The sequence below is a fragment of the Chiloscyllium plagiosum genome, chromosome 1 (assembly GCF_004010195.1).
Source record: "Chiloscyllium plagiosum isolate BGI_BamShark_2017 chromosome 1, ASM401019v2, whole genome shotgun sequence".
NCBI lineage: Eukaryota > Metazoa > Chordata > Chondrichthyes > Orectolobiformes > Hemiscylliidae > Chiloscyllium > Chiloscyllium plagiosum.
The window spans coordinates 75,863,971-75,886,860 of NC_057710.1; the positions used below are offsets into that span (position 1 = coordinate 75,863,971).

General features: G+C 40.3%; 1 protein-coding gene across 3 annotated transcripts in view; it reads left to right on the top strand.

The window, feature by feature from the left end:
* rgs7bpa (regulator of G protein signaling 7 binding protein a) overlaps window positions 1–19,277 on the top strand; it is a 112,281-nt gene extending 93,004 nt beyond the window's left edge. For 2 of the 3 annotated variants that reach the window (XM_043689516.1, XM_043689530.1), the window contains exons 4-7: window positions 3,483–3,633; window positions 3,705–3,775; window positions 12,530–12,657; window positions 17,380–19,277. In XM_043689516.1, the coding sequence (XP_043545451.1) occupies window positions 3,483–3,633; window positions 3,705–3,775; window positions 12,530–12,621 (314 nt within the window). In that variant the 3' untranslated portion in view covers window positions 12,622–12,657; window positions 17,380–19,277. Of the gene's footprint in view, window positions 1–3,482; window positions 3,634–3,704; window positions 3,776–12,529; window positions 12,902–17,379 lie in introns of those variants that run through there. The other variant, XM_043689522.1, reaches the window with a different exon arrangement.
* The last annotated feature ends 3,613 nt before the right edge of the window (window positions 19,278–22,890 follow it).

The window sequence follows — 22,890 nt, forward strand, 5'->3', positions numbered from 1 at the left end:
AGAAGCGTGGTAAGGATAAGCCAGGGAACTATAGACCGGTGAGCCTGACCGTCAGTGGTGGGCAAGTTGTTGGAGGGAATCCCGAGGGACAGGGTGCACATGTATTTGGAAAGGCAGGGACTGATTAGGGATAGTCAACATGGCTTTGTGTGTGGGAAATCATGTCTCACAAACTTGAGTTTTTTGAGGAAGTAACAAAGAGGATTGATGAGGGCAGAGCGATAGATGTGATCTATATGGACTTCAGTAAGGCATTCAACGAAGTTCCCCATGGGAGACTGATTAGCAAGGTTAGATCTCATGGAATACAGGGAGAACTAACCATTTGGATACAGAACTGGCACAAAGGGAGAAGACAGAGGGTGGTGGTGGAGGGTTGCTTTTCAGACTGGAGGCCTGTGACCAGTGGAGTACCACAAGGATCAGTGCTGCGTCCTCTACATTTTGTCATTTACATAAATGATTTGGATGTGAGCATAAGAGGTACAGTTATTAAGTTTGCAGATGTCACCAAAATTGAAGGTGTAGTGGACAGCGAAGAGGGTTACCTCAGATTACAACAGGATCTGGACCAGATAGGCCAATGGGCTGAGAAGTGGCAGATGGAGTTAATTCAGATAAATGCGAGATGCTGCAGTTTGGGAAAGCAAATTTTAGCAGGACTTATACGCTTGATGGTAAGGTGCTAGGGAGTGTTGGTGAACAAAGAGCCCGTGGAGTGCAGGTTCATCGCTCCTTAAAAGTGGAGTTGCAGGTGGATAGGATAGTGAAGAAGGCGTTTGGTACGCGTTCCTTTATTGGTCAGAGTATTGAGTACAGGAATTGGGAGGTCATGTTGCGGCTGTACAGGACATTGGTTAGGCCACTTTTGGAGTATTATGTGCAATTCTGGTCTCCTTCCTATCAGAAAAATGTTGTGAAACTTGAAAGGGTTCAGAAAAGATTTACAAGAATGTTGCCAGGGTTGGAGGATTTGAACTATAGGAAGAGGCTGAACAGGCTGAGGCTGTCTTCCCTGGAGCATCAGAGGCTGAGGGGTGACCTTATAGAGGTTTACAAAATTATGAGGGGCATGGATAGGGTAAATAGGCAAAGTCTTTTGCCTGGGGTCAGGGAGTCCAGAACTAGAGGGCATAGGTTTAGGGTGAGAGGGGAAAGATATAAAAGAGACCTAAGGGCAACTTTTTCACGCAGAGGGTGGTACGTGTATGGAATGATTTGCCAGAGGAAGTGGTGGAAGCTGGTACAATTGCAACATTTAAGAGGCATTTGGATGGGTATATGAATAGGAAGGGTTTGGAGGGATATGGGCCGGGTGCTTGCAGGTGGGACTAGATTAGGTTGGGATATCTGGTTGGCATGGATGGCTGGACCAAATGGTCTGTTTTCATGCTGTACATCTCTATAACTTTATGCAGGACAAAACAGCCCACTTAATTGGCACCACATTCACAAATATCCATTCCCTCCAACATCAATGCTCAGTAGCAGCAATGTTTACCATTTACAAGATGCACTACAGAGATTTTCCAAGGCTCCTTAGACATTATCTTCCAAACCCATGACCACTTCCATCTAGAAGGATAAGGGTAGCCACTACATAGCTGCAAATTCCTCCCAAGCCACATGCCATCCTCACTTGGAAATGTATCGCTGTCACTTCAGTGATGTGGGTCAAAATTCTGGAATTTCCTTCCTAACAACATTTTGGATCTACCTGGAGCATGTAGATTGTAATGGGTAAAAAAGGCAGCTCACCACCACCTTCTTGAAGGCAATGAGGGACATGATATGCAATAAATGCTGACCCAGTCTGCAATGCACACATCCCATGAATTTCTTTTCAAGTTGTTATCCCTCAGATCATGCAACATACCTGGACAACATTCAGGCCTAGCTTGAAAAGTGCTAAGTAACATTCGTGCCATAGAATTACTAAACAAATGACCACCTTAAGCAAAAAAGGATCTAATCACCTCCCATTGATATTGATTGGCATTGTTATTGCTGATTTCCCTCACTATCAACATCCTAATTGGTTGTCATTGACCAGATATTGACAACCTGGCATATAAATACAGTGGCTGCAAGAACAGATCAACAACTAGGTATTCTGTTGTGGAACTGACCTCCTGTCTCCCAATGCATATTCACCATCCACAAGACACAAATACTGTAATTTGATCATATAGAATCAGTGTGGAAGGGCTATTTGACCCATCAAGTCCACACCAACTCTCCAAAGAGCATCCCACCCTGACCTACACCCCCCCCCCCCCCCCCTTCCCCCCCCCCCCATCCTATCCTTGAAATCCTGCATTTTCCCATGGCTAATGCAACTAGCTTGCATATCCCTGGACACTATGGGCAATTTAGCATAGCCAGTCTACTTAGCCTGCACATGTTTGGACAGTGGGAGAAAATTGGAGAACCCAACTGGATTGCAATGGGTAAAAAAGGCAGCTCACCACCACTTCTTGAAGGCAATGAGGGACATGATATGCAATAAATGCTGACCCAGTCTGCAATGCACAAATCCACAACCTGCACAGGTCAGGGAGAATGTACAAACTCCACACAGACTATCGCCCAAGGCCAGAACCAAACCAAGGTCCCTGGCACTGTAAGACAGCAGTGCTAATTACTGAGCCATTTTGCCGCACCAATACTTCCCATGTTCCTAAATGAATTCAATTCCAACGCTTAAGAAGCACAGTACCATCCAGGATAAAGCAGCCTGCTAGATTTGCTGATCATCCAGTACCTTCAACATACATTCCCTTCACCACCATTTCAAAGGTCAATCAGTTGTGTCATACAGAAACTCATTCAATTTTCCTTCAATTTAGAACCTATGACCACTATCACCTAGAAGCACCAGGGAAAAGGACAGCAGAGGCAGTCTAGCCCTCTCCATGAACTGGGTACATGTCTTCGAATGCACAATGTCCTTCCTGCAGAATTACAATTATTGTTGCTGGTGCAGCTCAAGGTGCTGCATTGAAGTGAAAAAATGTCAGAGATGTGCCATGAGGGTTACTAGAGGCTGACACATATCAGATACCAATGTCTGTTGACCTGTGTGTGGGGCCAGTACCCTCGGAGCATGTTTTTAAATACTGGTGCTTGGTGTCTTGTTGAAGGTTGATTGGAGCATGTTGGTATAACTTGTTCTTGAGTTGGTAGGAATGAAAATTGAATATTAATTAGACAGCTTCGGCTGTCAACAAGCTGTGTAACAAGCAATAATCTCCTTTAACTGGCAACTCTCTGCTGCCTAGCATGAAACTTCCCACATGGCTTGTGAAAAGGGTAAAGGATGGCATGCGTTGCTGCTGATGTCAAGATGAACCTCACCAGTTTTTTCATCCAGTTCTGCCAAATACCCCACCAAAGTCCACATTGCTCAGATTCTTGTAAGATTCTGCCCAGTCGCTATCAGCTATGATTATTAAAGTTGTTTCTTTCTTTGAATTTTAAAGGGACAGACTCCTTGATGGCTCCCAAAATAATAGACAGCAAACAGGAAGAGAGTTCTCAAGCTCCAATTTTAGAAGATCCACCAATTTCACCTCTCCAAGATCTTCAGCCATATTCTTGGCATGTTTCCACAGATATTGAAAATACTGAAAGGTTAGTAAACATCTCCACAAGGATTGTGTTGTTCCATTTCTTTTATAAGTTATATATTTTGCTTTTCACAGAGACATACGAGAAATGAAAAATCTTCTAAGCAAACTCAGGGAGACTATGCCTTTACCACTAAAGAACCAAGGCAAGTATCAATCTTTATTCATCCTGTTTAAGACACATGTTTTGCATGCCTTAAAATTAGTTGTTTGGTGAGTGAACAATGATACTTATAGTTTTTGTGCCACAGTGTGGATTAGGTAAAGAAAGAATAAAACAGCAGATTTCCTGTTTTCATATGAAGAGGGGCAGCCTGATTTGCAACATGGCTAAGAACTGCTTAATGTAAATATCAGCCATAATGGAGAGTCTGGCTCTTAAACAAAGTGAACAGTTTAAATTTATCTCAAAGAATTCTTTCTCAATTTATTTGGAAAACATAAGGGCCAAATTTCATTTAAATTTACAGTTATTCATTGCTATTGTCCCCAGGAATGAAATCAGGACTAGCAAAAAAAAATCTTGAACACAAATTATCCAGATGCAGATTTTCTTAAGCATATATATAGCAGTAGTATGACAAATAGAAATATTACTTTTTCTCTTAAGTGAGGTTGAATTGATGTTCTTGGCAGTTTGCAAAATATGCCTGTATTTTACATTGTATAACATATGGAAATTGTTGAAACATTTAAACCAATGATTATTGTAAAACTACAATAACATATTTCCAGCAGTGCAGAAAATTAGCCAGCTATATTCTGCACAAAGCAAGATAAATCCAATCTGGCCAAATTCCATCTCATCAGTCTGCACTCAACCATCAGCAAAGAGATGGAAGGGGTCATCACAGTGCTAGCAAGTGGCACTTACTCAGCAAATAACCTGCTCACTGATGCTCAGTATGGGTTCCACCAGGGCCACTCACCCCCTGACCTCATTATAGCCTTGGGACAAATGTGCACAAAACAGCTGAACTCAAGAGGTGAGCTTAGAATATCTGCCTTGGAAATCAAGCCGGTATTTGACCAAGTATGGCATCAACGAGCCCTGGCAATCTGGAATCAATGACAGTGATGTGAAAACTATCCATGATTGAGGTCATACCTTTCACAAAGGAAAATGTGTGGTTGTTTGAAGTCTATCATCACAGCTCCAGAACATTGGTGCAGATGTTCTTCAGATTAGTGTCGTAGCCCAACATCTTCAACCGCTTCACCAATGATTTACCATCTGTCATTAGGTTGGATGTGGGAATGCTAACTAATGGTCTCACAATGTTCAGCACCATTCATGTTTCTCAGATACTGAAGCAATCTGAGCCCACATGCAGCAAGACCTAGACAACTTTCAAGCTTGGCTTATTCAGTAGCAAGTAATATCTGTGCCATACAAGTGTTGGGCATTGGTCATCTCCCACCAAGAAAAATCGAGCCACCTCCACTTAACAATCATGGAATAGGACAGCATTCAGCCCATTTAGTTTCTGATAACTTTCTGGAAGAACCCTCTTTTGGTTTAGCATCCATGCTGTTCTTTCTCATTAAAACATTAAACCAATTCCATTTTGAAACCAATTATTTGAGCCTGTTTTCACCCTTTCAGATAATAAATTCTAAAGGGCAACCATTCATTTCATTAAAAAAAACTCTGTTCTTTTGTCAATAATCTTAAAACTGTGAATTCTTGCTATAATTTAGCATTTGGAAACAGTGTCTCCTTATTTAATCTTTTTCAACCATTCATGATATTTTTTAAAAATCCTCTGAGCATCTCTTTTCTTTGGAAACAACCTGGATTTCTCCTTTCTATCCGTATGACTATAATCCCTCATCTCTTAAATCATTCCACAAAATTTCCTCTGTATCTTCTCTACAGCTTTCACATCCTTCCTAAGGTGTCATTTTCACATTGCAAATAATACTGCAGCAAACTAATGTAATGAATAGGTTTGGCTTAACCTTCTGGCTTTTGCATTCTACTCCTCTGCTCGCAAAGTGTAGGATGCCATGTGTTTTATTAATAGCTTTGTTTACCCGTCCTGCCATCTTCAAAGATTCTACACAAACAACCAAGGTCTTTTGCACTCTTTCTATATTGAATTTAACGGACTCATTCCATCAATTTGTCTCTTGATGTCGATCAATAGGTTCATCACTATGTACTAAGTTTCCAAATTCCATGTCATCTGTAGATCTGAAATTATATTCTGTACCTCAGTCTAAGTCATTAATATATATTAAAAACAAGAGCCAACGAAACATGGTTGTGTGTCAGTCACCTCAGGACAGGAGTTGGCCACTGCAGTGCACTTGAAGATGCAGACAAACTAATTCTGTTGACCATGACTGTGGAGAGATATCCAAATGATAAGCCATCTCCGAGAATGCTGTATACTCATGCAGCCCTGAAAATTTGAAGGTCTTTATTTTTAGCCAGGGCCTGTTTGGAGCAATGGTGAGGGTTGCTAGAGTGATACAGCAAGATGTTGTTAGTGTGAAGGAATGCTCTTCATTTGTCTGGGTGTCTGCAGCCTGAACAACATTTAAGAAACCTTACCCATTCAGAACAAAGCAGCTCATTTCATTAAAAGCACATGCACTGCCTTAAACATTCACTTCTTTCCACCACTGAGGTCCTCAGATATACCATCCATGAGTTGTATGTGCAGTAACTCACCAAGACTTCTTGGACTACACTTTCTAACCCACATTCCCTACTATGCAGAAGCAGAAAGGTAGCAGACTAACTGAATTCTGTTTCTCTGAGATAAAACCTAAAATTGCATTATCTTTTCTGATTATGCTTTCTATCCTGGTGCCCTAGCCTTGTGATTCGTACATATGGACACCTTCAATCCTTTTGGCCTTTCGTAGATTCCAGTCTCCCCTCAATTTCTCAATGTGATCTTATCTTTCCAGAACAACATGATGTGTAAGGTCAACTATGATGAGGCAACATTGGAGCCCTTTGAGATGTATTGTAGGGTTGTGTTTTGATGTGGCATGTTTTGCCACATATTTCTATTTGCTATTTTCATTTATCTTCAAGTCTTCTGCAAAGAGTAGGAGAAAATAAGGACTGCTGTTGCTGGGGAGTCAGAGTCAAAAAGTGTGGCATTGGAAAAGCAAGTCAGGCCTCCTTGGATGTCGCCTGACCTGCTGTGCTTTTCCAGTGCCACACTTTCAACTCATCTATAGAGTGCCTATTTATACATCAGAACTGACAGATACCTGTTCAGCCCTTCCATCTGAGACAATAATGTAACCAGTTCATCAGAGAATTGCTTTACATTGATCATGCCACATCTAACTCTCTTCATAATATTATAAGAGTCCATTTATCATTTCAACATTTTGAAAACTCTTCCAGATCTTCTTGTTGTGTAATCTTCTGAAAGTGTGGATTCGGAAGGATGTTGTGAAACTTGAAAGGGTTCAGAAAAGATTTACAAGGATAGGGAGCTATAGGGAGAGGTTGAATAAGCTGGGGCTGTTTTCCCTGGAGCGTCTGAGGTTGAGGTTTATAAAATCATGAGGGACATGGATAGGATAAATAGTCAAAGTCTCTTCTCTGGGGTGGGGGAATCCAGAATTAGAGGGCATGGGTTTATGGTGAGAGGGGAAAGATAAAAAAGAGACCTAAGGGGCAACTTTTTCACGTGTATGGAATGAGCTGCTAGAGGCTAGGTGATTGCAACATTTAAAAGGCATCTGGATGGGTATCTGAATAGGAAGGATTTGGAGGGATATGGGCCGGGTGCTGGTAGGTGGGACTAGATTGGGTTGGGATATCTGGTCGGCATGGATGAGTGGACCGAAGAGTCTGTTTCCGTGCTGTACATCTCTATGACTCTATGACATCTTTGGCTATTCTTAGTCTGTATTCATGTTATCAGTATGTTGATTGGTGTTCTGTTGTTGCATCACACAGTTCATCGTCTATGTGTGTTCTTTTTTGTTCACTGTATTCATTTGCTATATTGTATGCTTCCCTTCGTTGGATTCTGTTCCACCTTCAGTGATGCTCATTCGATGTTGTGACGTCATTAGACCTGTATTCACAGTGCATGTTTTAAACCTTTGCGGTAACCATTTTCCCATTGTGGAGTGCGTGACTTTTTGGTGAGGAATTCACATAGTTACATCCATTTGGCACACTCATCCCTAAAAGGTCTGTGCTGCAGTGTGGCCCATTGAAAGGTATGATTTCTTCAGGTGACCTAAACTGACAGAATATGGCACTCATTGCATCTGCCATAGTCATGCTTGAAGTGATCTTCACCAAATTGACAATTTGGAGAAATAGTCAGTGGCTAAGACGAAGTAATCTGCATTCTGGTAAATATATCAGTAGTGATTTTGGACTAAGATACTGACCGTATCTTGTGTGGGTGTGGAGATACTGTATGTTCCTGTCTTCTGGCTCTGGCAGGCTTCTCACATCCTCACTAACTTTTCAAAATCACAATTAACCTCTGGCCAATAGACCATATCATGTGTTAGTCATCTCATCTGCTCTATGCTCTACAAACAGGATGGTCTTCACCTGAACCAGAGGGATACCAATATGCTGGGGGGGGGGGGGGGGGGGGGTGTTTGCCAGTGCTCTTCAGGAGGTTTTAAACTAATACAGCAGGGGGATGGGAAACTGATTTGTAGTGCCAGTGTACAGGAAGTTGAGGGTAGTGAGGGATAGGTTTACAAGGTCACAAGAGGGTACCAGCAATCAGGATGTTGGTTTGAAATGTGTGTACTTCAATGCCAGGAGCATCCGGAATAAAGTGGATAAACTTGCAGCATGTGTTGGTACCTGGGATTTCGATGTTGTGGCCATTTCAGAGACATGGCTGGAGGAGGGCCAGGAATGGTTATTGCAGATTCCAGGATTTAGATGTTTCAGCAAGAACACAGAAGGTGGTAAAAGAGGCAGGGTGTGCCATTGTTAATCAAGGGTAGTATTATAACAGCTAGAGAACATTTGAGGACTCATCCACTGAGGTAGTTTGGGCTGAAGTTAGAAACAGGAAAGGAGAGTTCACCCTGTTGGGAGTTTTCTATAGGCCTCCGAATTGTTCCAGGGATGTAGAGGAAAGAATAGCAAAGATGATTGATAGGAGCGAGAGTAACGGGGTAGTTGTTATGGGGGACTTTAACTTCCCCAATATTGTCTGGGAATACTTGAGTTCAAGTAGTTTAGATGGGTCAGTTTTTGTTCAATGTGTGCAGGAGGAGTGTGTTCTGACATTACTGATGAAGGGCTTTTGCCCAAAACATCGATTTTCCTGCTCCTCAGATGCTGCCTGACCTGCTGTGCTTTTCCAGCACCACACTCTTGACTCTAATCTCCATCATCTGCAGCCCTCACTTTCACACAGTATGTGAACAGGCCAACAAGGGGCGATGCCATATTTGATTTGGTACTAGGGAATGAACCCGTCCAGGAGTTAGATTTGGAGGCAGGTGAGCACCTTGGCGATAGTGATTGTAATTCAGTTATGTTTACAACAGCAATAGGCAGGGATAGATATATACCACAGGGAAAGAGGTATAACTGGGGGAAAGGCAATTATGATACGATTAGGCAAGATGTAGGATGTATAGGATGGGGAAGGAAACTGCAGGGGACGGACACTCTTGAAATGTGGAGCTTATTCAAGGAACAGCTACTGTGGGTCCTTGATAAGTACATACCTATCAGGCAGGGATCTTGCTGTCGAGAGAGGGAGCCATGGTTTACTAAAGAAGTTGAAGCTTTTGTCAAGAGGAAGAAGAAGGCTGATGTGAGGATGAGGTGTGAAGGCTCAGTTGAGGGCTTGAGAGTTATAAGTTAGCCAGAAAAGATCAAAAGAGAGGGCTAAGAAGAGAAGGGGACATGAAAAGTCGTTGACGGATAGGATTAAGGAAAACCCTAAGGTCTTCTTTAGGTATATCAGGAATAAAAGAATGACTAGAGTAAGATTAGGGCCAATCAAAGATAGTAGTGGAAAATTGTCTGTGGAATCTGAGGACATAGGGGAAGTGCTTAAGGAATACTTCTTGTCAGTATTCACATTCGAAAAGGGCAATGTTAGTGAGAATATGGAGATACTGGCTACAAGGTTGGATGGGATTGAGGTTGACAAAGAGGAGATATTAGCAATTTTGGAAGATCTGAAAATAGGTAAGCTGCCAGGGCTGAATGGGATTGATCCTCAGATTCTCTGGGAAACCAGGGAAGAGATTTCCGAACCTATGGCTTTGATCTTTGTTATCATTGTCGACAGGAGTAGTGCCAGAGACTGAAGGATGGCAAATGTTGTTCCCTTGTTTAAGAAGGCGAGTCGGGACAACCCTGGTAATTATAGGCCAGTGAGCCATACTTTGGTTGTGGGTAAGGTGTTGGAAAATTTGAAAAGAGATAGGATTTATAATCATCTGGAGAGGAGTAATTTGATTCGGGATAGTCAACACGGTTTTGCGAAGGGTAGGCTCTGCCTCACTAACCCTATTGAGTTTTTCTAGAAGATGACAAAACAGGTGGATGAAGGTAAGGCAGTTGATATGCTGTATATAGACTTCAGTAAGGCATTTGATAAGGTTCCACTCGCTGGCTATTGCACAAAATAAGGAGTTTCGGGATTGAAGGTGACTTACCGGTTTGGATCAGAAATTGGCAAGCTGAAAGAAGACAGAGGGTGATGGTTAATGGGAAATGTTCATCCTGGAGCTCAGTTACCAGTGGTGTGCCACAACAATCTGTTTTGGGGACACCGCTGCTTGTCACTTTGATAAATGATCTGGATGTGGGCATAGAAGGATGAGTTAGTAAATTTGCAGATGACACTAAGGTAGGCAGAGTTGTGTATAACATGGAAGGATGTTGGGGCTACAGAGAGACATAGATATGATGCAGAGCTGGGCTGAGAAGTAGCAAATGGAGTTTAGTGTGGAAAAGTGTGAGGTAGTTCACTTCGGAAGAAGTAACAGGAATGCAGAGTACTGGACTAATGGTAAAATTCTTGGCAGTGTAGGTGCACAGAGAGATCTCGGTGTCCTAGTGCATAAATCCCTGAAAGTTGCCACTCCAGTTGACAGGGGTTGTTAAGAAGGCATATGGTATGTTGGTGTTTATTGGTAGGGGGATTGTGTTTCAGAGCCATGAGGTCATGATTCAGCTGTACAAGACACTCATAAGGCCATACCTGGAGTGTTGCATGCAGTTCTGGTTAACGCGTTATAGGAAGGATGTGGAAGCATTGGAAAGGGGAGATTTACTAGGATGTTGCGTGGTACGGAAGGAAGGTCTTATGAGGAAAGGCTGAGGGAACTGAGGCTGTTTTTGTTGGAGAGAAGAAGTTTGAGAGGTGACTTAATCGAGACATATAAGATAATCAGAGGGTTAGATAGGGTGGACAGTGAGAGCCTTTTACCTCAGACGGTGAAGGCTAACACGAGGGGACATAGCTTTAAGTTGAGGGGTAATAGATTTAGGACAGATATCAGGGGTAGTTTATTTAATCAGAGAATTGTAGGGGCGTGGAACAGCCTGCCTGCAACAGTGGTAGACTCGCCTACGTTAAGGGCATTAATATGGGCATTGGACATACACTATTCCATTATCATAAATATGTAGGTTAGATGAGTATCATTAATTCCACAGGTTGGCATAACATCAAGGGTCGAAGGGCCTTTACTGCGCTGTTATGTTCTATGTTCTGTATCCATTTGTTCTTGCTGTATTTGCAACAATATGTTCTGGTGAAGAACTTTGGGCATAAGCAAATTTTTCCTATGAAGATAACAGCTCACAAAATCCTGAGCTCATCCCTGTAAGTTAATTTAGCAGTTGAGCGCTAATGACTGGTAGATTTTCTTCAAACTCAGACTGCTTAGATATTTACGCTAGCTCCCATTTTAGTCGTGGTTTTGAGTGTGCATTTTCCAGCTTTCTTTGCACAAATGATGTTGACTGTGGCAAAAGCTTTTAGTTGATTGACTTTATCTATACAATGTGCTACATTCACAATTTCTTTCTCTGGTTTGGAAATTGTTCCACACTGACTCTTGACTCAAATCTGTCTTGAATGTTGTGTATCAACTTATGAAGGTCTCTGGCACATCTCTTGCAGCTGTTGCCATATTTCTGTATCTGTCTTCTGTTTATTGTCTCTTGTAGATTCTGGCTGCACTACATGGCAGATCCAGTATCCTTTTTTTACCACATGCATTTGTGATGAGTACAGCAGTCATACTTGCTGCACAGCTTGTGTGTTTCTTGTATCCTTGCCACAGAGTCAATTCTGCCTCTGCATCCAATGTTTGCAAGTGTTGTTGTCAGTCTACAATGTCTTTGTATTTTCTCCCATCTGCAAATAGTGGAACCAATGCTGTCACCATTTTATCTTCAAAAGGTTTTTTTTGGAATGCTTTGACAGTGTTGATGCAATCACAAACTCCTTTGCATCTGCTTTATATACACTTTCATGGGAAGCAATTAAAACACCATTCTATTAAAGGTGCTTTATAAATGTGTCATATTGTTGTCATATTTCAGTTAATTGTATTTCTCTGTAGTCCATGTTAAGGTGAATTAATTCTATGTATTTTGTTTCGAATTGCTTTAATTACAGCAATCTTTATATGAACTGATTAATACATTGTGTATTCCTGACGGATTTATATGGAATGGTTGTGATCTCTTCCTGGTGCTTGTTGAGAACAGTTCTCAGTTTGCTGGGGTGGGCAGTGGAAGCTGTTTGCTTTTCAGCATTCTCATCTGCAAGCACAAATAAACTAATAATGGATGGGAACTATGCCAGTGAATTAAAAATAAACTGAGTATTTTATTTTACAGAATTAATATCTGTGAATAGTAATAATGACTAGATTGAAAGACCAGTTCTCTTTTTCCTGGACAGATGATAGCAGCCTCCTCAATCTGACTCCATATCCACTAGTGAGGAGGAGGAAACGAAGATTCTTTGGACTTTGCTGCCTTGTATCAAGTTAAAGGATAACTAACACAAGACTGAGAGGAAATGTCATTGTGGGTATTAAGTTCTTTGGAATAAATGTGTTGGCAAGAAGATATTTTCCCCCTCCTTCCTACTGTTTATTGTAAATATCAGTTTTATTTTTGCTGTACAGGATGGCCAATTTTTGTAGTTTATTTTTCTCTGAAGAATTTTTTTGAAAATTGGTGCCCATGTACCTATGGATTCCACAGCAGTGTTATGCTTGAAATATATTTTAAACTGACTTTCACAAGCTAAACTTATAAAAGATTATTTTTTTGTAAATAATAAAGGGATGTATATTAAATACATGCTCCTTTTATAGCTTGATGTGAACATGTGAATTAATAAATGAAACATCACAGCCTAATTGGAATGAAATGGCAAAAATGTTGTTTTAATCCCATCCTGAAGCAAAAAGCCTGTAGGCTAAAGCTGCAAAAGTGAAAAAAAAGACAGCTGTTCACAGGGAAACATAGTTACAAATGCATTGTTCACTCAAGCCATGTCTCCTAACTTATATCATTTAGTCTTCCAAATAATCAGTGCAATAGAACCTCTGTTGCCCACTGTCACCCTTCAGTGGATGAAAAATTGCAAGATATTTAGTAGCCCTCATGATTGTCTGGTTAAGTGACCAGAGGAATGTGAATGCATTTGGGGATTGAACAGACAGGTGGCAGATGAAAAATGCAAGTGCTTTTCGTGACAACAAATGTTTGGAAGGATCTATTATTTAAATAGGAAGAAGAACATGGAGCATGGCAGAGATCAGAGCATTCTTGTCAAATTAGATATAGAAATGGTCAATATTGAGTAAATAATGAAGTAATCCTACCATTGTAGATATCTTTGCCTGAATTATAGTTCTGATTGCCAAAATATTTTTTAAAATTACAGATGTTGAAAAAATAGATATGTGGGAAACGAAAATGTGTGAGAAGATATAGGAATTGGCCAGTGTTGAGCGATTATGGAATTTAAGCATGCTCTAATTGGAAAGTAGAAGGTTGAAAACTGATATAATTGATGGTTTTAAGTGGACTGTATAGACAATAAAAAGTTCATTCACAAACAAAAACAGAAATTCTGAAGAAGTGTCACTGGACTCAAAATGTTAACTCTGTTTTTCTCTCCAGCTGAGTTTCTCCAGAATTCCCCGTTTTTGTTTCAGATTTCCAGCATCCAGACTTCTTTGTTTTATATTAAAAAGTTCATTCACTAAAAGAGTTGAACTAGAGAAGACAGCCTGTATAGGAAGAAACTAACTTGCAGAGCGGTGGATTTTCCCAACATAGCTTCCTTTTCAGCCAATAGGATCAGGAACTTGGATGTAGACCTGGGTTCACTTTGGTCCAATCTTCTAGAAGACATTCAGTTAACAGTCCTCCTGCATTCTTCCTTCACTATTCAATTGAGAAAGGTGAGTGGAATGTCAAATCAATTACATGAAAGGTACAGAATACTTGCCAGTCAGCTGAAAACCTGCACAAACACTGCACCCAGACAAGGAAGAAGGTTTCTTTCAACAAGAAATTTATCAAAAGATGGATGCCATTCATGGAGCAGCTGCAACAATAATCAGTGACAACCTCATGAAGCTCGTAGTAGTGACAGAACAAAGACAGATTTGTTGTTGAACTACAGGAGAAGGAGGGTAACAGTATTTCCGAGGGGCCTTATTGGAGTTAATTGAAGAGGTCAGCATCCAAGGTGGGATCACTGACACCTGGGTACAGTGCAGGAAATCCTTCAATACTCTCTTTTGATCTGCAATTATTGGCTGGCAGTCATAACTTACTCTCTCACTACATTAGCAAGTCTCTGCACAAAAAGACAGCATTTTAGAGGAATGTCTCACCTGATCCCTTCAGATAAGCATTCATGCACATAGGACATACATGCAGACTTAAGTGCTGATCTTGTACTGCCTATCCAAATGTGAAGTTCTTGTGACTTTTACACGTCATGTTTTTAACACTCCTGTTTGACCCATTACAAAAGAAGAAAGCAATTAACAGGTGGGAGAGGAGTCAAACCATGCTTTGGGTAGGCTTCCTGACCATCATGATATTGATGCAAGAGAGGGTGACAGATTGTCAAGCTAGTAGCAGCCCAGGCTGATGTAAGGTGGAAATGAAGATGGATGGGAGAGAAAATGAAAGCTTCACTTGTATGCCGTGCTGTTGCAACTCAGCTTGTCCTCGGTGATGCCTTTTTCTTTGTAAATGAACATTTAAAGCACAGGACCGTGAGATAGGGTGAAACCACTGGTTCATAAGTATTTCACTAGTTCTGTTTCCTGCAGCAACAATGCCAAAGCCACATCAGCAATGACATGAGGAGGTATTGTAGATCTCAGTGGAAGAACCACACTGTGAAAATGCACCATCCCTTGAGTCAAGCACACCCTCCATCAGTGCAGATACACTCACCTACTTTCTGAATATAGTTGATAGCACAGGATGAGCTGCATATCACATTGCAAGCAACAGCTGAGGGAGGCAGTAACAATTGTGAGCAGTCCCAATCAGAGGCATAAGGACAGCTTCAGCTCCACAGATGCTGAACCTCAGGTATCATCAACAAAACTGATGCTGCTGGAAGAGTACAGGATATAGGTATTTATCAAGAGTTCCCTGAGGGAGTGTGGAATCTGGCTTAGGAGACAGTGATGTCCATTCCATGAGTACAGCATGACTTATGCATATGAACTCATTACTTCATTGATCAAGTTGTTTTCTTCATGGAAAGCTGCATGTGACAGGTCAATGAAACAAAAGAACTATTATCGCCACAATATATCTTCACCCTTGAGCAGTATTGGTCACCGTTTACAGTTATGGCTCAGGCTTGCATCGAAACACATCCAAGTGCTGCACCCTCTGGTGAGAAGGGAAGTGCAGATAGATCTGAAAAGGTAGAGAAAGAGCATGATGATAACAATAGAGACTGTACTTGAAGGCCAATCCCCTCTTCCCCACTCTGTAGAAACATATCTGCTTTTGAATAAGGCTCTCCTACATAGGTGTAGGTGTGCAGTGTTTCAGAACCCAGAAGGTGTGCGCCATGGTCATCTTATTCATTGGAGCAGAGACACAGTAGAGCAATGGCTGCAGTAGAGGTACGTGGAAGAGAAGGCAGAAAGTTTGAGTTGCACAATGGGTTCACTTGATGGCATTATTTTCTTTGACTGTCACATGTTTTTATTGTAACGAAAGTGTCAACGCTGATGAAATGCACATTGACTAGGTAAAGTGGCTTGGAAGTGAAATTCATGATTGTGGTGGTTCATAGTGTTGCATTAGGAGGAGCTTAAGATTGCTTTGAACAAGAAGATCTTAAAGTTGTCATGCACTTTGTAAACATCCACAGCCACTGCCTAAAGGATCTAAAAAGATAGCAGTCTAGGAATTGCTACACAGGTGAATCTTAGCTAGATGAGGAAGTCAACTCAGGCTTCCCTGCTAGGTTGCTCAATGGCACAGTTCCAGCAGTGCTATTATCTTCTCAGCCAGCTGATCATCTTCATGCTCCCCATTTCCAAAGATAGAGCGCTCATCAACAATACCAGGTTCACTCATTCTGTTTTGCTAAGGTGCTAATTGGAGGGTATCCCCATGCTGGTCAAGGCACCACAACTATTTTTGGAGCAAACAAATGGTATGCTCAGTTATTGTATTGGTTTTCAAATAGCTATGCTTGTATCACTCATAGAGGTCTGTGGTGAGGTGCTACATTGGTGACATCAGCCATGTCTTCAACAGATTCTTCTTGGGTCAACAGAAGCCATTAACGGACGCTGACCCGTGTCCTGAACAGTGAAGCACTGACACTGCCATAAAAGGATGAAATCATAGATCCTTTCATGGTAGTTACATACCAGTTGCATTTAGGGAGTGAAACCCCTTCCAACTGGCTTGATTGGCAGTCCGTTGTTGGCCATATGGTTGCAGACTGTCACGTCCGGTGCCAAGGGAGCCCTGATTTGGAGATTAAACTGACTATCCTTTGGGCCTAACCTGCACATTAATTTGGAACACGGTAAAGCCAATGCCTTTGCGTTCAAAATACCTGTTCCCTGAGTGATGAATTGTGAATAGCAGATTACAGAATCCAATAGATGTCAGCAGTCATTGTGGAATGATCCTGCCACAACAACATTCATCACTACAGTCACCACTTTCACCACCATGGGGAATGGGTGTTCACCCTCTCATTCTGCTTAAAGGTCCTCCTCCAAAAGGGTGCACAGATCTGTGACTAACTTCTGCAATGGGTGCAGTCTTCAGAAATACTGTGCTCAAGGAAGGATAGGATGCTCACCCTCTATCTTTAGGGTCTGTGTTCACTCTCCTGGCTGCCAGTCTTACCCTCAGCATCACAGAGCTCCGTGTGGCTGCTGAACTTGCTGCAGCTTCTGCTCCTTTTCCAGTAATGTCCCTACAACCTCTGACTGCTGAATGGCTCACAGTCAACCTCCTCCTCAGTTAACTGTAGAGTAAGGGGTTCCCATTTCATTGTGGGACCTCAAATACAGAAAGGTTCCTACCCAATACAAAGTTACAATTAAACAGATGTTGATAATCCTAAATAAAGATCACGGACCTGAAATTTTAAGTTCATGTTCATCTCCATGGATGCTGTTGGAACTGCTGATATTTCCAGCATTTCTGTTTTATTTTAATATTTTCGGTATCCGCAGTATTTCATTTTTGGATTAGTGTTTTAATACACTGCTATTTCTCTTTCAGGAGTGCCTATCTTGAAGAAGTTCTACTCATCTTTCACATGGGATTTCCGTTTGTCTCTCTTGCTGTATTAATTTTCATTGTTTTCCTGTATTTAGTCAGGGATCTAGAAACATCCACTTTCACAACCACACCCACTTCATAATAATTGTCCCAAGTTTCAATTTCTTCCATGTAGATTCCAACTGAAATTCCACTCTTTGTGTTTCACATCCATCTAGGATTGCAAACTTTTCCTAGACATTTACCATTCCTTAAATCACATTCTAAAGATTGACTTTGAATATCGTGCACCATAACATGGACAATCTTGATCTGTTTCTTAAGCAGAACCTGAGTTCTGATGAAAGATCACGGATATGAAAGATTAACTGTTTTTCCCTTTACGGATACTGCCTGAGATGCTGTGTATTTCCAGCATTTTCAGTTTCTATTTGGATCTTTATCTTCCCTGACTTGGCAGATTTTACTCTCAGAAAACTCAGCAATATTTTCCCATTTAGCATTTTTTAGTTGCAGCAATGTCACCCGTTCTTTTATTGATAAATCTCTTTCTAAAGTTGACCTCAACCTGATGTTTCTCTCCTTTTAAAACATTGATTGGTTGTTTGTAGTTTCAAGCCTCAATGATTTCCTGTTGCTCTCATCTCCTCTGGGTTGCTGGCCGCTGACACTGAAGGGGTCCTGTGTGCGGCTCATAAGGAGACATTACTTTCAGTAAATGGCTCTTGGTTTCCTTCCCACAGCTGACACAAGTTCCTTCCAGAGGCAGGAACACATCAGCAGAGCAGTCTTTTTTTTGTTCTAATTTTCTATACTGTCTGCCTCCAAATTACCTCGAAGCTCTGAGTAAACTGCCCCTAGCGTTTCAGTCAGTAACTGGTCACAGGGTCCCTAAAAATACAATGGAAACAATTAATAATGATGCATTCAAACATGAATTGAAATGATTTCTTTGCAAAATAATATTTTGGGTTTCAATGCATGAGTCATTTGCGAATTGACCTGAGTGTAGAATGTTTGGGATAAACAGATGACTTTAAACCAATGGTTGACAAACCTTTTTGCTGCTAAGTTTCTCCTAATTCTTTGTTGTGGTATAATGTAAACTAATTGATACAGATTGATTACCATGATTAATCAAAGCTCTATTGTCATTGCAATGTATAAATAATAGGAGGTGGCTCTCGTGGTGTAGTGGTAATGTCCCTCTTAGCTAGGAGGCCTGGGTTGAAGACCCACCTGCTCCAGACAAGTGTGACAACATCTCTGAACAGGTTGATTAGAAAATGTCTACAAATTAATAGGGTAATAGAACACGGGCTAGATAGACATTGTTTATTTTTATCTTGCATTTCCTATATTCCAATTTGAAAGTTTCTGAACTTTGTTTTTAAAAAATACATACAGATGGAGTAGTTTCAACACAGAATGAAGATGCAAGTAATACAAATAGCATAGATTAAACACTGGTGAAAATGTTTAACTTCACCAGTTGGGTTTTGAAAGAATTCGAGCAGATACTCGTGGAGGTTGCACACACCAGATACCCTCAGCAACAACCCATGCACATATACACCAAAAGATGATCATGAGTTTAAGATCTATTGATACAATAAATTAAAATAAGGACAGCAATTCCTTTCCTGCACTGAATTGATATTTTGATTAAATTTAATTAGTGATTACTAATAAAAACTATATTATTGTTGAATAAAAACATGATTTATCCAAGCTTTTTGTCTTGCAGTTAGCAGGACATTTTACAAGACTACAATTTCAAGGGGCAAATCAACAGTTATACTGTATTTGAATTAATTAAAAACTGGACTCTGGTAGAGCGTTAACACGGATAACGCACACATTGATGAAGATTGACAATTAACTTCAAGATTGTTTAAATGTTTTTTTTTCTTTTTTTCTTTTTTTTTCTCTTTCTTTTTTTTTCTTTTTTTTTTCTTTTTGGGAGGGAGAAATTGCAGAATTTTTTTTTTTGTTTTAACCCCCACACTACCACCTAAGTGCGGTAGTGCTTATTTTATCCCCAGCACCCATGGTGTGTGTGTGCAGGTGTGAGACACAGTGAAAGACACAAAGTGCACCAATCTTTATTCAATTTCCACCACCAGGAAGATAGGAAAACAGATTGTTTAAATGTTAAACAAGGCAAGTTTAATTTGATTGGTCAGGGAATTGATCTGAGAAATGAGCCAGCAAATAGCTTTCCCCATTTTGTTGAGTTGAAACAGGCAGTGTGTCTACAGGCTCTTTCTGTCTGTCAGGAACAGCCCCCTGTGTATTAATATTTGTACGTTCTAGTACTCATAAATGTGCCACATTACAAACCTTAGTGACAATTCTAAACTGGTTGTCAGTGTAATTCTTCACATATTCAGGATTATCCAGCAAATCCTTCTTCAGGTTCAGCCTCAGGTTGGGCATTTCAGATTCTGAACAAGGATCACTGGACCCAAAACATTAACTTTGATTTCTCTCCACTGATGATGCCAGACATGCTGAGATCTTCCAACAATTACTGTTTTTGTTTCACATTTCCAGCATCCACAGTTCTTTTGGTATTTTTTCTCAGAATTTGGCACATTGTATTGGAAGCTACATATATTAATAAATAAGGTCCATACTCTTTGCAGACAGAAAAAGCATGTACATATACCATACAGTATCAACTCACCAATATAGGCAACAGCTGATTGCTGGTTCATTTCTCAGGGCAGTCAGAGTCAATTTGTCTTTTTAAAATTTAAACAAAGTTTACTTTCAATCAACATCAATGTATGCACTCTCCATTGCAAGGTTTCTACCAATCAAATTCACTAGCCCACTGATCTTCTCATGCTGTATAAATATTATTTTTTCCCTTGAATTGTATTCTTGCCAACTGTCCTGATGAGTGCAAGAGGGAACATTTTTTTAAAAATGTATTTTCTTCAGCAATATTCAAATAACTACGACTTATGAACATTAGATAATACAATAATTAATGGTAATATCAGTAGTTCAAAGCCAAAGTACACAACATAGGAATAATTAACTGGCATTTTGAATTGGTGTGTGATCACAATGACAATAGCTTAATATTCATTTTGAGGGTAGTGGGGCTAACATGAGAACAGCTCATAAGAACATGCACAAACTAAAGGCAGATGCAATGGATTCTTTTCCAAGTGCACTTGTCAGTCTGGAAATGATGTGAAATTACATTGATATTAACCAATGATATTGAAATGGTGGCTATTTGGAACTGCCAGCAGATAATCTTCATTGGCTGATATCAATGTCATGTGATTTAATTTTCATTGCACAGTGACTTACAGCAAGTACCCAGAAACAAGCATTCCATTGGAGCTTTCTCAAGTTAGGCATTTCCAAAGTCAGAATACCAGAAATAAAGAAGTGGTTTATGACAAACTAGAAACAATTGGTGTTGGCAGATTTTGTGAAATCTCCTTCAAGATGTTTTCCACAAAGTTTCTTCTAAGTAATCAGGAAAGTCAGTAATTGAATTCTAGAATACAGATGTTCTTCTATATTGACTATTTTTATATTTTTGAGAGCTGTTACCATAAGTAGTTTTGTTTCACATGCACACATATAAACTAAACAGGAACTTAATTTGTAAATATATATCAGATGTCGCTCTCAGTACTATGTATTCAGTCCCCAATTCCTTGCTGTATTTTCCTTTTATTTTATTTCAATAGAAAGATTAAACCTAATGTGCAGCATATTAAAATGCAAAATGTATCTATAACCACATGTACAATTACATTAAAGTTATTGACACTTTATTAATAAATAAAAAATGCATGATATTTGCATATTAAAAATTGTGTTCAATGTTCTTAGGCATGCCAGAGATAGAACTGACTGTATAAATCAAACACATTTTACATTGTTTTAATTAAATAAATTTTTACATTAAGTCCTTGTGACTTTTTTTGTTTTTGTTTATTGTTACTAATGAAAATGGAACCATGACTAAATAAAATGTGTATAATTTAGATCATTATCATTCTTTCTGAACATTAACAACCAAGAAGATTCAAACAATAAGCAATCAGAAAAATGGATGTTCTGAAATAAGAAAGAATTCATGGAAAAGGCAGAAATTACTTTGAATAAAGAGGTATTGTTTCCTAGTAGTAGTGGCCCTATCTCTGGGTTGAACACACATGGCAGGATATGTTGACCAAAGAATGTACATATGTATTACAGTACAGTACACAGGGTGGCATGGTGGCTCAGTGGTTAGCACTGCTGCCTCACAGCACCAAGGTCCCAGGTTCGATTCCAACCTTGGATGACTGTCTGTGTGGAGTTTGGACATTCTCCCCTTGTCTGCATGGGTTTCCTCCGGGTGTTCCGGTTTCCTCCCACAAGCCAAAAATGTGCAGGTTAGGTGAATTGGCCATGCTAAATTGCCCATAGTGTTAGATGCATTAGTCAGAGGGAAATGGGTCTGGGTAGGTTACTCTTCGGAGGGTCGGTGTGGACTTAATGGGCCGAAGGGCCTGTTTCCACACTGTAGGGAATCTAGTCTAATCTACAGGCCCTTCGGCCCTCAATGTTGCGCTGACCTGTAAAACCAATGTAAAACACATTTAACCTACCCTATTCCGATATCATCCATATGTTTATTCAATGACCATTTAAATGCCCTTAATGATGTTATCACGAAGACAGAATTGTATCAACCTGGATATACTTCTAATATGCCTCAAGATGAGCTGGTGAGTCTCATGGTCTGCCATGCTGCAGAAAACAGTGCAAATCATTGCAGTATTTTTCAGTCCAATAGTAGGCCATTACCTAACACTTGTAATTGATGATGAGATAAAAGACAGAAATATGTTTTGTTTTTTTCTAGTATGGGATGTGGGCAATGCAGGGAAGGCCAACATTTGCTATCTATTCCTAAGTGCTACCTGCACTGAGAGCTTGCCTGGACTATTTTAGAGGTAAGATTAGAGTGGTGCTGGAAAAGCACAACAGATCAGGCAGCATCCGAGGAGCGGGGAAATCGACGTTTCAGGCAAAAACCCTTCATCAGGAATTTTAGAGGTAAGTTATGTATCAACACATTGCTCTCAGTCTGGACTCACATCTAGGCCTGAGCAGTTAAGACGAGCACATTTCCTTCCCTCGAGGTCTTTTGTGAATCAGATGGGTTTTTAAGATGATTGAAAATGGTTAGATAGTCACCATTAGACTGTCTTTTAATTTCAAATTCTATTGAATTTAAATTTCACCATTAGACTGTCTTTTAATTTCACCATTCACCATATTCCCAAACATTAGCCTCAATTAGTAACGCAATGACATTACTCCTACATCGCCACTTGCTCCATGAAGATATTTGCACTCCATATGAATACATTTGTCTAAAGATTACAGTCTCTGTTACCTTATTCCACCGGCAGGACATTCTGCTATACTGTGCTATACTGTGACAGCTGTGTTCCTCTGCAACCTGGCACTGTAGAAAATCATGCA